The 16,958-nt window shown below is 43.5% G+C and overlaps 1 protein-coding gene across 1 annotated transcript in view; it reads right to left on the bottom strand.

The window, feature by feature from the left end:
- Positions 1-16,958, bottom strand: part of UNC45A (unc-45 myosin chaperone A) — a 253,863-nt gene that overhangs the window by 161,077 nt on the left and 75,828 nt on the right. Inside the window, exons 8-10 of the mRNA XM_069222647.1 lie at positions 9,937-10,107; positions 8,783-8,954; positions 5,453-5,753 (exon numbers count right to left, since the gene is read on the bottom strand). Coding sequence (XP_069078748.1) covers positions 5,453-5,753; positions 8,783-8,954; positions 9,937-10,107 — 644 coding nt within the window. The remainder of the gene's footprint in view (positions 1-5,452; positions 5,754-8,782; positions 8,955-9,936; positions 10,108-16,958) is intronic.

The following is a 16,958-nucleotide window of genomic DNA, read 5'->3' as shown; positions in this document are numbered from 1 at the left end:
TGTGTTACAGTGCAAATGTGGCCTGCGTTATATGGGCAGCACACAATTACAGGTACACAAGAGGGTACTGCAACACATTAGAGCAATCACAAATAAAAATGTGTCATATCCAGTGGCTAGACACATTACAGAGACACATGGAACCGATATTAGGTGCATGAAATATTTTGTTATCAATGCATTTCCTATGCAGATAAGGGGAAGTTACCGAGAGCGCCAGCTAAGACAGATGGAGAGCAGGTACATTGTGAACCTAGAAAGCAAAGCACCTAATGGTCTCAACATGGAGGAGGAGCTCTATAGATTCTTATGATTCATGAGTAGAAATGAGCTGGAGGGATATAGATCATACAAGTGAAACAATACATGACAGGCAATTACCATGGACACCTGATAGTGGAGTATGAATAACCCCCAAATTATGGTGTTGGGTTTAGATATTATAAGTGTCATAAGGAAGTTGTTTTCATGATACCAATGTAAGGGGAATTTAGTACTTTACACACAAGCCAATTCATGAAAGTTGATTGACAGTAAGTTGTGAGGGATTCAGTGGTGCAGTAATACTGCAGAACATGTTAATTAAGGTACACCGTTGCTGGGTGCCCCCTATATGAACAGTAATTGGGGAGATCTAGAGACAAGATGGCACAGTTCTTGTGGAACAGCCAGGTGAGGATCAGCTTCCCTTTACGCCGATTGTGGGATGGTTACGTGTGCTAGCCCACTAGGTCATGATTGTGTATACCTGTTGTTTTTGCATTTGTTGCCCTAAGTGGGAACGGTATGCCCAGATGTGGGTCCCGTGCTTGCTTTGCCACCAGATTCAAGGTAGCCTGGCTGATGAAGGGTGATATCCTGAAACCGGTCCCAGGATGCTTTTTTATGCTCAAGAGAGGACATGGCCTGGCAGTTCGGGCTAGACTGTTCCCATGGGGAACAGGGTCAAGACTGATTTGCATTTTGCTGGGTCCAAACTGGAATGGCATTGCAAGTAACAGAACTGATGGATTAAACCCAGATCTGTGACTGGGGGGGAGGCGGGAGAATGTTTGATTTGTTCTGCATTCCGCCCATTATCTGTTGTTTTTGCATTTGTTTGCCCTAAGTGGGAAGGATATGCCTAGACATGGGTCCTGTGCTTGCTATGCCACCAGATTCAAGCAAGCCTTGCTGATGAAGGGTGATACCCTGAAACCGGTCCTGGGATGCTTGTTTCTGTTCAAGGGAGGACCTGGCCTGGCAGTTTGGGCTAGACTGTTCCCATGGGGAACAGGGTCAAGACTGATTTACATATGGCTGGGTACAAACTGGAATGGCATTGCAAGCAAAAGAACAGATGGATTAAACCTAGATCTGTGACTGGGGGGGGGTGAATGTTTGATTTGTTCTGCATTCCACCCGTTATCTGTTGTTTTTGCATTTGTTGCCTTAAGTGGGAAGGCTATGCCTAGACATGGGTCCTGTGCTTGCTATGCCACCAGATTCAAGCAAGCCTTGCTGATGAAGGGTGATACCCTGAAACCGGTCCCGGGATGCTTGTTTCTGGTCAAGGGAGGATCTGGCCTGGCAGTTTAGGCTAGACTGTTCCCATGGGGAACAGGGTCCAGACTGATTTGCATTTGGCTGGGTCCAAACTGGAATGGCATTGCAAGCAACAGAACTGATGGATTAAACCCAGATCTGTGACTGGTTGGTGAATGTTTGATTTGTTCTGCATTCCAACCATTACCTGTTGTTTTTGCATTTGTTGCCTTAAGTGGGAAGGCTATGCCTAGACGTGGGTCCCATGCTTGCTATGCCACCAGATTCAAGCAAGCCTGGCTGATGAAGGGTGATACCCTTAAACCGGTCCCAGGATGCTTGTTTCTGGTCCAGAGAGGACCTGGCCTGACAGTTTGGGCTAGACTGTTCCCTTTGGGAAAAAGGTCAAAACTGATTAGAATATGGCTAGGTCTAAACTCGAGTGGCATGGTGAGCAAAAGAACAATGGATTACATGCAGATCTGTGACTGGGGGTGAGTGTTTGATTTGTTCTGCATTCCATCCATCATCTGTTGTTTTTGTTTCATATTTACAGCATTTATGCTTTGTGTGTAACCTGTAATTATGGCGTAACATGGTGATTTAGCATGACAGAGCACCTGGGCATGACTATTATGCATGTTCATATCTCACTAGAACATGATTGCTTTACATTTCTAGCATTCATGCTTCTTACATAACCTATAATTATGGTGTAACACAATCTAGCATAGCAGCCCACTTGGGCATGATTATTGTGCATGTTCAAGATTGATACTTTAATGATAATGAAAGTCTATGCGGCACTAGTCAAAAGCATATGGTGCAAAGGGGTGATCAATACAGAATTAACCAAAGTGTTGTTAATTGTCAAGGGGGACCAGCTGCCAATGTGTCAAAGTGATTCCATCCTGGGGAACATGGTAAGATGTGTTAAATCAAATGGAAGCACAATGGATACACCCAGAATGTTACCTTTCATACCTATGATGGCTTTGTGTGTTTAATATTAAATTATTGCGAATTGAATACAATGTGAGGAGAAACTATGCACTGCATGAAATACGGACACAGGACTAATTCAACTTCTAGACAGCTTTTCATACAAACTAGTAAGTCTTATGTTAGTGTCTACTATGTTTACAATCATGTGATTAAAAAAAGGTTTGGTAATGGCGCCTCGAGTTATGTGATCAAGGCCAGTGTTGTGGCCAAAATGCGGTATGGCGGATTATGTGCACAAGTAAATATTAACAAATACAAGTGCTCTGTGTCTGGATCACTCCCTTTCAGGGTTAGAGTGATGCACATATTATGCAAAAAGAAGAGAGAACTCTGGGTAGTTCCCAAATTTAGGTGGAGAGCAGCTCCAAATAAGAAGCACCCTGCAACACCAGCGACCCTCTAAATTTGCTCACCTCAAATGTCTGTTTATCTAGCAAACTTTTTAAGCATAGGATTAGCGCAGTGCTATCCACGCTGAGCTAGATAGGGACAAAGACTTTTGCCATTTCTACAGCAAAATCCACTGGTTCCGGAGGTATGTCCTTGGGCTTTGTCTTTATTGGGGCCTCCTTGGGTTTTGTCTTTGTTGGGGCCTCCTTGCCCTTGGTCTTGGGAGGGGTCTCCTTGGCCCTAGGTTTTGGAGATGGCTTCATGCTCTTGGTTGTCTGTTTGGGAGGGGACGGCACTTTAGCTCTCCGTTTTGTGGGTGGAGGAGAGTCCTTGGGGCGGGGGTACGGCAGCACACTCATGTGCCTCTTAGTGGCTGCTGGAGACTTTGTAGGTGGTACAATGTCAGACTGTGTGCTTGAGGTACTGGTCCTGGGGGGTGGGACCTTCCTCTTACGGGCAGGATGGGGAGGGGGAGGAGGAGGAAAGAGGTCAAGGAAGGCAAGGAAAAGCTTCTTAAGGCCAATGGGGCAGGATGTGGGAGGCGGTATGGGAGTGGAGGTAGAGGGAGTGGTTGTAGTAGGAGGAGGTGTGCTGGACTTGAGTGCAGGTGCATGGACAGTGTGCATGTGTGAGGTGGTGGCAGATAGGGTGGGGGAGAACAAACAGGACGTGTGGATGGATGTTGTGGTGGTGTCTGCAAGTGAGGTGGGTGTGCTGCATGATGTGGAGATGGTGGTGGTGGTAACGGTGCATGTGGTGTGTGGGGTGCAAGTCTGCGGGTCTGCTGTTGGGGTGACTGTCAGAAAGGTTGTGTAGGTGGCAGGTTCAGGGAGTGTTGATGCACTGCATGCAGGTGTGAGTGCGGATGTGACTAAGGGAAGATGAGGAAGGGGAGGGGGAGACAATGGAGGCAGTGGATGATGGTGCGTCTGCATCTGTCTGTTGGCTGTGTGAGTGCTTGTGGATTGAAGTGTGCTGCCTGTGTTCGTCTGTGCGAGTCTTGTGTGATGTTTTGTGTGCATGCTTGGCTGAATGTGTGCATGGGATGGGTTGGGGTTGAGGAGACTGAGACTGGGAGGCGGTAGTTGGAGGGGGGACGGAAGAAACAGGGACAGTGGCTGCCATCAGTAAAGAGGCCAGAGCCTCAAACGATCTCTGTAGGGCCGCCAAGCCACCGTGAGTGCAATCCAGGAAGGGATTGCATTGCTGCATCTGAAACGGAGGTGCCTTTGTGGGGACATGGGTGTTGTGTGGTGTGTGTAGGTTGTGCACAGGGTGAAGTGTGATGTGGTGGGGTGTGTGGTGCGTGTGGCATTAATAGGTAGTTGTGATATGTGTGTGCAGTTCTCTTTTGTGTTAGCATCGCAAAGTGTATCCGTCTTGTCGTGTTAGCAAAGGATAGTGGGTGTGTGTGTTTTATAGTGCTGTTGGTGGGTGTGTGGGGTAGGTGTATTTGTGTCAGATGTGGGTTTTTTGTTCTGCCCAATGTTGTCTTGTTTTGTATTTGGGTGGCCTTATCCGCTGCGGCGGTGTTCACAGCCAATGGTTTACCACAGTTGAAGGTCTGCTGTAGTGATTCATGGGTTATTATTTGGAGGGTGTAGTATTGGTGGCGTAAAGGTATGGATGGTAGTACCGAAAGTTTATCACGTTCAGTGGATCTGGCAAATTTGTGGTTGTGGCTGTTTTCTGTCGGTTTTGCCTGTATGTGTCATAATCTGGCGGACGGATGTTCGCCTCCGCAGCAGTATGTTGGCGGCAGACACCGCGGCGGTATTCGGTATTTACCACCAATGTCATAATGAGGGTCTAAATGTTGATATTCATCTATATTGAGTTAGTTATCAAAATGAGTCCTCCCTGAACATTAGTTATTTTAGAATTCTAAGTACCCAGTTCTTGGGGGAATATTGGGTTACCCTGTCTATTATGGTATCTCAAAAAACAAGCACTAACATACTCACCAGTGACCATAAGCACACAAAATTTCAAAGAAGTGTTTCTTCATTAGTCCTCCTCAACAATACTTGATCTCTATATGGTACAAGGTTAACTGAAGTGCCCCATACCTTATATCTATCACTTTTCAGTGCTGTTTAAGTAACAATGGTTAGTACAAGCGGGTGTGTCTCGTAATGACAACGTCTCTAAAAAACTGAGGCACGAGCACAGTAGTACTCATGGGTAGGAAACATTGTAGGATCCTGTTTTTGGTGCTTATATCCTGGTGTTTTCATTGGGTTCCCAGTGCTGCACACATGAAATGATATCTGTCCCAATAAATCACTTCCCCAATCCCTTTATCTGGTCATAAATGAGGTTTTCCAGTAGAAGATTCAGGAAGTGGCTTGGGTCTTACTACTTTCCCGCAAGGCCATGTGAGCATGTTGGGGACCATGAGCATTTTGGGGCTGATGGGAGTGGGTGCAGACATTGCAGGTTAGTGAGATAGTAGGTCAACCTGTCATTGCTGTGCACTTGCTAAATTGTACCATGCTCTAGTTGAAACATTTGTGGCAATGTATGCACTCACCACAAGGGCACGGATCCTGATTGAATCATTCTCATTCCGCTTGTAGATATCCTTCAAGAGAGTGACCCCATTGGCTGTGATGAAGGAGGCACGTTTGGCTTTACCAGCAGCATGAATCAATGCCTCAACAGCAATCATCTGATCAACCTCACGGTCGGAGGAGCACAGGGCTAGGATGCTCTCCATAATACCACTCAACTCCAGAGTACGGTTGCCAGCTTCCGATGCACCCTGCAACAGGCATGAGACAGTCTGTATGGCCCGCAGCTTGCCATCTAGATCTTGGCCTTCAAACAAGTTTCTGGATTTGAAATAAGAAAAAAAAAATTGAAGCAGACTGCAGGGAAATGGAAATAGACAACATTTGTAAACATTTCAATAAAGGTCATTCTTTTTTAAAAATGTATTAATTTACAACTTTTTACGTTTGGTTGTAAAGAATGAAGTCAAAGAAGTTGCAGTACAGGCCTATACCTATATAATGCCTCTTGTAGTTTTCCTGTTAAGTTTAATGATTCATGTGAGTTAAGTCCCTGCAACAAGCAATTACAAATTTGCCTCAAACAAAGGCCATTGTTGTAAATGAGAACCATAAACTCACAAGGATGATGATGTATCAATGCAGCCCCAGGAATGCAGGGGTGTATTATAAGGATCACACGTCTCTTCGTAGAATGGGAAGCTTATAGAGAAGCTGGCGCACACTTCCTGAGACTTTGGCAAAAAAGTATTTCACATAAAGAGAACAAAGAAAGGTTGACTTAGAATGATACACAGCTAGGGTAAATGTTTTTGGTCTCTGATAGAAGTAGCTTTCCAGAAAAGCTCAAGTATCTGTGAACATTTTGAAATACTGTCCAATCACACAACAGGATTCATAAGTCCTGAGGAACCACTAAGAAATGAGGAATTTCTGAAGGAATCAGTAATTTGGGGAGTGGTTCACTTTATTAATCCACATTCCTCCCGACAGTTTTCCTCTGAGTTTTTTGATCAGGAGGAAACAAGAGATACGCAGACCTCTTAATACCGATGAGCCAATAACATTGGAACTATATGCTGAACTGCTCCTCCTACATGTAAACCTAGAGATATGGCAACCCAACTACATACCTGCTCCTCCATGCAGCAAACGAAGCACCCAGCTCATAGACTGAGCTTGTCTTGTTGAACAAACAACACAATTGAGAAAGAGCAAGCCCCCGAAGGCCTTCAAAAATCTATCCTCCTGGGATAACGCAACAATCCTCTCCAGGCATATTCCCCTGAAACTGCTCATGATGCGGGATACAGGGCAACCCACACATTTCTTTGCTACTATGTACACTGATTTGTAGTACGTTGCCATTGTTATGTACCCTTGGCTGTTATTGTCTTTGTGTGTAAACTTAAAAAATAATCAACATAAATTGAAAAAAACAAATATTGTCTCATCACTATAAACAACTGCTTCAATGAGTCCACTTCAGGGCAACACATACACCACCTAATTTTATCAGTTTTGGTCCATCCGTTTCAACATTTCCTTTGTACCTATAGATAAATTTAATCCAGGACACAGCTGGAACATATCAGTGTTATGAGTGGAGGTGCAAAGATTCCTCTTGATTTGAAACATATTCTTTGTTTACAATGTTGGCATTTAAAATAAAAAAAACATTTTTTGTGTAGTGTACATGCTTGCATTGTACTTTTTCTCTCCCACAGAAAAGATAATCAATTTCTAAATGTGACCCAAAACATCACTCAACAATGGATTAAAGAGGATGCAATACAATACATCGACCATCACTGTTTACAAGGTCTTACTACCATTTTTGTGGCTGTATAGCTCTGCTATCCTATTTAGTGGGGCTCATTTTATCAACATTAGCTAAAATATGAAATCTGCCGCTTCAAGGCTCAAATCTTAAATACAGCCATATGGAAACAAATGAATTTTGTGAAAGTGACATTTGACTGAGGGGCCCTAAAAGGAAAAGGGTCATACATCCATATTCTGTCTACTACTTTCAGAGGTGTGGAAGGAAATTTTGGTCAGAGTATATCAAGTTGTGGGGATTAAGGTACAGTATGGTGGTGAAGTGATTCGTGCAAGTGGGTGATTTACAACAAAATCAAATGGTTTGGGGATTGAAAAAGTAGTTACATGCGATAAAAGAAAATAGAAACTTTTTTATGTAAAGCAACATTATAAAATATATAAACACATCTTCTTTCTCTTTACCACCCCCACTCCTGGTACTTCCGTCCGCTTCTTTCTACACCCTCTTCCTTATGTTTCCATAATTAGATTTCCATTTTAAATCATATCATTTTCCTGGATGACATCCCTTCATTTCTTTTTTAATTAAGTCCAGTACATTCTATGAAACCCTTCTTTCAGATATCTGTTCCTTTTCTCTCTTATCCTTTCCCATGTTTTTACATCTTTCCATGTGGATAAAACTGATACAGCTTTTTCATGAAATTCATTCTCTTTTCCATTTATGGCACACTTGCTTTCTCATTAAATTCACTCTCATTTCCAGTTATAGCACACTTGCACCTTCAATTCCTGACTCATCCCTTTTCTCTCCATCTTCCTCTTAGTGGGGATTAAGGCATTTCCACCCTTCAGACCATGTTTTCATATATAAGCAATTTCCTGCTACGTTTCATACTTGTTATATCTTTTTCTCCCTATTCTTTGTAGGGATAGACTCTTGCCTGTGCTCAGTCTATTTCTTTTGTCTTGATGATGACCCTGTAAACTGTGAAGGGATTTAAACGCCATCAATATATCTGGCTGCAGAGACATTTCTGTAAACTATTAAAATGTGTTAGAGTGCAACAAATTGATTCAAACGGACTCTTCAACTAATTGCGCACTCAGCAATTACTGTGTACATAGTCTCTCGCTATATCTCGTTTGATCACTTCTTCAGGCCATTAACTTCATCACCAGCAACGTATGTTCAATTCTCACATTGAGCACATATAGGTTTGTTAAATACTGTCTATGTTTTATGATGTAATATTATAAACACCTCTTATAGTTAATTTGTCAACAGGGTCTTTCTTAGAAAATATATCTCTTTAATTCTAAACATTGAAAATTTGTGTTGCTGTAACAAGCATAAGTTGCCAGTATTTCTCTTCATGTTTTCTTGGCAATATTTTAATTATGAAGCTTTGTAATATACTTACAAAATGGAAATAAAATTAATTGGGGTAAATGGAAAATACTGCTTTTACATGTACTAAGAACTTTTTAAGTTGGACAACATTTTTCTAAGCCCGCTATTTTCCAAATCTTCCACTGCTTAGACAACATTAACACTTACTCACCGAACATAATCTTCACAAAGTTTGTGAAAATTTTCTCTCTCCGCATCACATTTCAGGTCATCAAAGAGCTTGTTGAGAAGCACAGAGGCACTCATCCGGGTATTCTCAGTAACATCAAGACTTCCTGGAATCTCCATCACAGATCCGCCTACCTCTAGAATCTTCTTCAAACCTGAAAGCACAGACAATTCATACTTTACTTCACTGTAGACTGCTAAAGTGGAACGAAACCTAATATATGCTTTACTGTCATCTGCAGAAGCTAAACATCATCATGCACATTACAAGATTGAACTGGAACATCCAGAGAACATTCCTAATGCAGAGAAGACTGAGCTGTTAGGAAGCATTTCATGCATTGGGATCTCTAATTATTATAGCCTACTGTGCAACACTAGATCAACAATTAAAATCATGTCATCTGGTGAGTCTATTTGTGTGCATGGATTTTATACAAACATCCACAACTCCTCACTCCATTTCCAGATCCATGCCGAACAGAAGATTCCTATGTGTAGCACGTTTCTCACTATACAGGTGAAATATGCTATTGGAGGTTCTGGCTGCAGAGACAGCAGAATATCTGTCACTGTTCTCGTCACTTTAGTCAGAGTAGAACAGTTTTCACCAGCTCTCTCATAATGCAAGAGTCCACCTACTTTCACCCTTTAGAACTGATGTGTGGTTAATGTAAAGGCAGGATAAGGTAGCTCACAAAGCTCATGAGAAATTTAGCCTCCAGTATTTCTAGCCTCCACCTTTCAGGGATAGCCCCGTTACCAGTGGTTATCTGAGCTCAGTTTGCAGTATATAAAACTCCTGTTATTGATCTATTTGCACTCTTTTGCGCTGTATATCCTGGCATTCCTACTAGCTGGAAACAACTCCATACAAAATGTCCACAATACTCGAGATTAAATTCACAAGCTCACTAAAACTTACTTTCATTACGTTGAAACAATTTTAGTTGCCATATATGGTATACAAATAGCCTATATGGTACCATTCTGTTGATATGAACATACCATTCTACAAGAGACAGCAACTAAGCAACAAAAATTAAACACAAACTACTTTTCTGATAACAAAATTAATTGAGAGCATACTAGCAACTAGGGACAGAATTTACCACTTGTAAAGATGAATTTGCTCACCATTATCGATCACCCAAAGTGTTAAGCTGTTGTTGGCGTCCCGCAAAGACTTCCGAGGAACCACTTTAATAAGTAGGTTGAAAGCATTGTCTCTACCTTGACTAGAGATATTTTTCTGGACAAGCATCTCCAACAAATGAAAGATCATTGACTTCAGCTCCTTTGAGGGATCTTCAAAACAAAGATAAAGATAACATGGGTATTAATTCCACATCTGTCTTTAATAGACACATTCACTCAAATATATTCAGCATACAAATACTAGAACAAAGAGGCATACCTGAGGCCTGTGTACTTTGTTCTCAATGTTTTTTTGGTTCTCAGCTATGAAAAACACCCACTAGTACACTAGCAAAAATGCAAGTGAGTCTTTTTTTAACACCATCAAAGAATATGAGCATAACTAAAACACGTTGTAAGTTAGTCCAATGAATACAGGACTTGTGAAGTAAAATGAGTCTATAAAGTAGAAAGTAGCCCTTTGCCTAAATTCTACATATCTGACAAACCTGGTATGTCTTCTGGCACTGGAGACTCACATTCTGACTCTTTTAGCAGGCTGTTTATGTGACTTTTGTATAAGAAAAGGTTATTCGCTTGTGGTCCTAGTTCTTTATTCTGTCACTGGTTGATCCAAAACCAAGGTGAACAATGTCTAGTGCAGGGGTCTCTAATCAGGCATTAGTGAGCTACCGTAGCTCATAGACAATCTGTCAGTAGCTCGTGGTCTGATGCCCACTTCTGTATCCTATCATTGTCATTTGGTTAACTTGTAGGCCTTTTTGGCCTCTTATCTGTTCTTGCTCATTGTTCCACACATCAGCTGCTCCCATAGACAATTAAGCTTTGCTGTGGAGCGGTGGGGCAAACAGGATGATGTTAGGCCAGCATAAGCAGTGTTAGTCTGCCCAGGAGGAACTATGTCACCTACCTTCTGCTGCTTTGTGCCACGCTTTGATCCTGCGCGACTTCAGTGGCCGGCACGGCAGCCTTGAAGGCCTGTTGTCTCTACAAACCACACCATAGGAGGTGAGAAGCTCAGCACCTTAGGCACAACAAGATTGCCAGCAAAAGGTTTGTAGCATAGAGATACTTTTTTATTTTAAAGATGCCTGAGAAATTCTTTATTCGAAGCATCAAAATTCAAGAGATACTTTGTTTTCTTTTTCTTTTTTAAATTGAAATGCTGGTTTAATTTAAACATGTAATTTAAAGCAGCGTTTCACAGGGATCGTTAATTTTTAAATACTTAAAGTACATTGCAAGTCGTTCCTGGCCAAAAACCGGATCCAGGAACATAATTTTACATTTCTTTTCATTAAATTTGAATGAAAGAATGAGAGAAATGTAACATAGCTCCATGGCTTCAGTTTGTGTCTAGGGACAACTTGCAAGATGTACTTTATTTATTTAAAATAAAACCATGAAAAACACTGCTTTAACTTAATGAAATTATTGAAGAAATTTAAATTGAAGTGTTAATGTTGGCACAATGAACATAAGGCTTAACACGTCACTTTAAATTTACCCCTTTTGAAAAATGTACCTCGCCACTGCAATTGCTATATTTTTTGGTTTTAAATTTACCCATTAAAACAGGGAAAGAGGAGACAAGAACCAAGCTTAAGTGTGTGACCCTTTGCTTGCAAGAGCACAGATTTCAAAATAATGCAAATAGTGCCACAAAACTCATACAAAAATTGTATCTTTTAATAAGAAAATTACAATGTTTATTTCTCAAATATGCAGAAGCATTTCATCAGAGAATCACAATATAACACTGCACTAAGAGGCATTTTTTGAAGTAATAGTTTTTATCCATGAAACTGTCATTGACTCCCACCGTCTCCGAGGACAATGCTATATTAATAAACTCAGAGGCAAGTCATGTGCACCATATATGTGGCATAACTTATTACTACATGGAGGGACATTTTGGTCTGGCAGGGGAGATTTCTGTACAGTGAGCACCCTCAACTCAAGCATTTCAAGGTGCCGTCATGTGTGATAATAAAGACAAAAAGGCATGGTGTAATAATAAAATAATTGTATGGCAGCATTTATATTGCGCTTATAACCTTTATGTTGGGCAATGAAGCACTTATCTCCATGTAGGGTGTGTGGTTGGAATGGTGTTGTCATTGTTTTGTGATCCTATGTGGGAAGTGTTTACATGTCATGCGTGCATTTACCGTGTTGTGAGATGTAGCAGTGCAGTGGATGACAAGATATGAGAGACAGATGTGCACTTTATGGTTTTCAGTATGCTGGTAACAACTCTGCAGGCCCCTATAATTTCTTATGATTGTAGTCTACTTAGTTGGTGATGGCAGAGGTCTGGATCTCACAATTTGTTAAAAAGGAAAGCCGGGACTAATGACAGGTTTTCTTGTTTCATTTTGTGCATTGCATGCACTATAGGAGTATCTTTTTCTCTGTAGTGGCCTTTAGACAATGAAGCTGAGTAGGGAGGAGGGGGGACTCTGGAAACAGTGCACGAGTTGCTCAGCCTTTAGTAGCTCATGATGTTTTTCACTGATCAGAAGTAACTCTCACTACAGAAAAGGTTGGAGACCTCTGGTCTAGTGTGCTCATCATCCCCCGAATAATAAGGTAATGGCAGTCCATATGCCTGCCACCAAAATATTAAGAGAAGAGCGCAAACATTTCTGGAGGGATAGGTGCTTCTAAATGCAAATTCCTCACCTTTAGAATATTCACAAGATATCCGACTGGATCCAGAAACTTAAAAGCAGTACTCCTGCATGCCGGTAAGTTGCATTGTGCACATTGATATCTGCTTTCTTTTTGCACTTTCAGACGAGGATCCAGAGCTTCTGTTTGGTCTTTTAGAACTCTTTTTGTCACATACGCTCCAATTTACATGAAAAAGTATCCACCCCTTTGAAGGCAGGGTTCAAATCATGCAGGGACTGTCACAAACAGATGTCTGTAATGGACCATCACAAAGTGTCTTTCAAGCATAGGATCGAAGCACAACTCCAGACCCTGTGGTCACTGCATCTAGATGAATCCAAAGGCCAAACAGGATCGTGAGGTGAGGCTTTATGCCGCCAAACACAAGAAGACTCTAAGTTGTGACTGGTTGAAGTAAAAAAAGAAGGTCCCGTTCCTGAAGTTGTTCTCACAGCAGATCATCACCGTGGAAGAAGTCTTGGTAACTCCAAGAAAAAACATAAGACATAAGTTAAACCTGCGATCGGGCCTTTCCCGCCTCCAGATAGGGTGTGCCTTGTGGTCAGCTCCAGATCTCCATCGGAGCCGATTCCCAATTTACTCCCACTACAACCAGAGTTCCCAGGTCAGCCTGCAATGTCGCAGCAGGTAAAGACCTTCAGGAAGTCCATGCTGTGCATTTTTGACACTTTATCAGTTGCCACTGGAATGCTTACAGCCCGAGGGATCCACAGGAACTCCAGTCAAGCTTCCGCCAGAAGGATCACCCGCAGCACTGTCTGTGCCCCTCAAACCCACATTGAGTTCAGCACCAACTCAGTTGCCACCTTCGGGGCCAGTTCTATCCTCTGAGGCATTGACACCTGACGAGGTCTTGCAGCCCATTGTACTCTTTGACTACCTGAGGAGGACTTGCAGCCCACTGTACTCTCTGACTCCAAGAAGAATCTGCATGACCTGGACAGAGGCCACAACTGACTTCCACTGAGGTGCTGACAACCAGCAATCCTCATTCCAATAACTACGTGATAGGGCACACACTTTGATAATCTTTTCAGTGCTAACTCTGATGACATAAAAAATCATGTTTAGGGCCATCACTCACTAGAAAGGTCACTCGCCACCATCAGCAAGAGCCAGGAGACACAGCATTTCTTATGCAGCAGGTAATGCAGGCATTCACCAATGAGATAAACCCAAACGTCTTCCAAAACACTCCACCTGATCATGGGTCAAACAATACAGACATCTGTCAAGCAAATTTTCTCCTCTACGAGCCTTGTTCCGAGGTCAGTGAACACAAGCTGTCCCTATTCCACTAGTTCCATCCCTTTTGGGACATGGTAGTACAAATTTTACCGGCAGTTCGGGAACACCTTCCGTCATTCCTTACTTAAGCTATCTAACCAGGATGACTTTGATGCATAGATATTTGTATTTAGTTTCGGTCTGGACAAGGCAGACTGCTTAGATTCCGCAATGGGTACCACTGTGGCGCATTGGCACCACGTCTGGACCTTCTATGGGGATGTCCAAGCATCAACATGCCATTTGATGGCTCTTGCCATTTTGGCGAAAAAGCAGATTTCGCTCTAGAACGCTTCAAAGAGAAGAGGGCCACAGCACGTTCTTTGGATCTTTCGGCTAATCATTAAAATTCCCCCAGCAATCCAGTCTCCTCTGTTGCTAAGGTAGGGGTTTTCAGTTTCACCAACGCCAAACCCTTCTGTCAACCCAGCAGGCCTTTCACCCTTTTTGTGGCGAAGGTCACAGCTCACAAAGACAACATCCTAGGCTTCAGGGGCAATATGCAGCTCAGTTCCCTGCCCCCAGCCTCCACAGCAGCAAAGCTGCTTTTAGTGTGTACTTCCCAGCACACATCCATCCTGTCGGGGCAGGATCCGATATTTTCTCCTATGATTTCAAGCCATTACTTTAGACAAGTGGGTCCTCCAAATTGAGCATCAGGTTTACGCCCTCACATTATTTTCTACTCCGCCTCACTTTCCACCACCATCAGAGCAGGTGATAGAGGAACGCCTGTCCGTTTTGCAGCAGGAAGGCCAGCCCTTTTGGCCAAAGAGGCCTGAGAGGGGTTGGGCCTCAGAAGTAGGGACTTGGTGTTACTTCAGCTACTTCCTTGTGCCAAACAAGAACAGAGGCCTTTGTCCCATTATAGATGTTCTCTCTCATGGCGCAGTCCTGAGAAAGTACAAATTCAAGATGCCCACACTAGCCTAGGTCCTGTGTGCACTAGACCCTGGAGACTGGATGGTGGTGTTGCACTTGCAAAACTCTTATTTCCATATATCCATCGTAAAGGGACTACCTGCTGTTAACAGTGGGACAGGAGCATTTTCATTTTGCAGTGCTCCCTTTTGACCTGACCAGTACCCCTTGGGTGTTCATGAAAGTGTAGGCAGTGGTCACTGCACACCTCTGGAGGTTGGGGCACCAGTCTTCTCCTTCCTCAACAACTATCTGTTAAAGAAGGACTCAAACTAGGGAGGCTCCAGACAATGGCAAACCTCCCATTATTGTTGGGGTTCACTATCAATGTGTCCGACTCCTTCACAGACACTCCCATTCATTTGAGCCATTTTAGACATAGTACAGTTTTGTGCCTTTTCTGAGAGTAGAGAGTCCAGAAATTCAGGATATAAGCCAGATGTTTCAGCCTGTAACTGAATCTTAGTGTGGATTACTTTGTGGGTGCTGGGATGGTGAAATATGCTGGGATGGTTAAATATGCTAGATGGCCTATGCTAGCTCTGCACTAGGAAGAACATCAAGTCTCCATGAGCACAGCACCAGGAAAATTGTCAAATTGTACCCAGATGTCAGAGGAGACTGCAAAAGATGTGCAGTGATGGCTATGATACCACAACTGTGTCAGAGGCAGGTGGTGACGGATGCATCGCTTTTGAGTTGGGGTGGCCTCTGGTTCCAGAAGGAGCTAGACTCCACATGAACTTATTGGAGTTGTGGGCGATTCGCTTGCCATTGATGGCCTTTCCCCCACTCATCATATGAAGGCTGGTGCAGGTGCTCGTGGACAACACTACTGCCATGTGGTAATGCAACAAGCAGGGTGGGGTCTATGTCTCTGGTAATGGCTGATCACCAGAGTATTTCTCTGGTGGTGAACCACCTGGTGGGATCTCTGAATGCCAGGGTGGACAAACTCAGCCATACATGCTTAATGGATCTTGAATGGTCACGGTACTCAGGGTGGTGCAGGGAGGCCTTCCATCAGTTGGGAGAATTCTGGCTCGAATGAGAAAAATCAGCACTTTTGTGTGCTGGAGTTTTCAAGGCAGTTTTCCTTCAGAGTGGAGCTTGGGACTCCTATATGCCTTTCCACCACTGATCCTGCTGCCTAAAGATCAGAAGAAGATCAGGAATGACCGGGCCCAAGTTAATCTTTCTCTGAAGATCTGTTGTTTGTTTTGTCCCTGGCCCAGCAAGTATTTCTTTGGGCACTATCAAGGGCTATTTGTCATCTCTTTCAGCTCTTTTTTTTTCAGTTGCCAGATCAGCCTTCTTTATTTAAAAACACCAGTTCTGATGAGATTATTTGAAAAGTCTGTAACCTTTATTTCCACCAAAACTACTGATGATACCGCAGTGGGAGTTGAAAAGAGTTCTCACTGATAGATGTGCACCCCTTTTGAGCCAGCGCACAGTTGTCCATTAAGACGTTGAAAACAGTCTTTTTGGGGGGAGTAGCCTAGCTGTGGATCATGGCGACCGCATTTTAACCCAACACCCCCCCACCCCCCCCCCCCAAACCCAAATCCACCTGGACATAGCTGGAGCACAGATGTGCACCAAGACACCTGAAATTTGCTCACCCACAGGCTCTGACCTGCAGCATACCTTGTGACTAAAGTAGCCGCGCTGCGGCCTACTGACCAACCTAGCTCTGAGCAGCCGCGCAGTGTGTGGACTGGCGGCCCGGGACTCAGCCCGTCAGGACCTGCTGGACCCCACTGGAGTGTGGAGCCCCCTGGACTCAACCCCGAGATGCCTGCTAGAGGCATCCTCTAATCTCTTCCCGATCTTGGGCCATGCTGTGGGAGTGACCACTGCTCCCGATACAGAGGAGGTTGGCAGGAGCATCCGTGTAATCAAGCTGCATGCAAGATTCATGAGTGCTGTGTCGCAGGCCATGCACCTGAAGAGACACCTGCATACGGACAATAGCTATCTGCAGGTACAAGGATCTGGAGGTGCTGGGTGGCCAGGCATAGGGTGGGCCAGAACCGCAATATGTGTTCTACTCGCACTGAAATGCCTACTGCAAGGCACACCCAGGCCCCCCA

This window comes from Pleurodeles waltl, chromosome 3_1 (assembly GCF_031143425.1).
Source record: "Pleurodeles waltl isolate 20211129_DDA chromosome 3_1, aPleWal1.hap1.20221129, whole genome shotgun sequence".
Classification (NCBI taxonomy): Eukaryota; Metazoa; Chordata; class Amphibia; order Caudata; family Salamandridae; genus Pleurodeles; species Pleurodeles waltl.
This window is presented reverse-complemented; position numbering and strand designations above follow the sequence as displayed.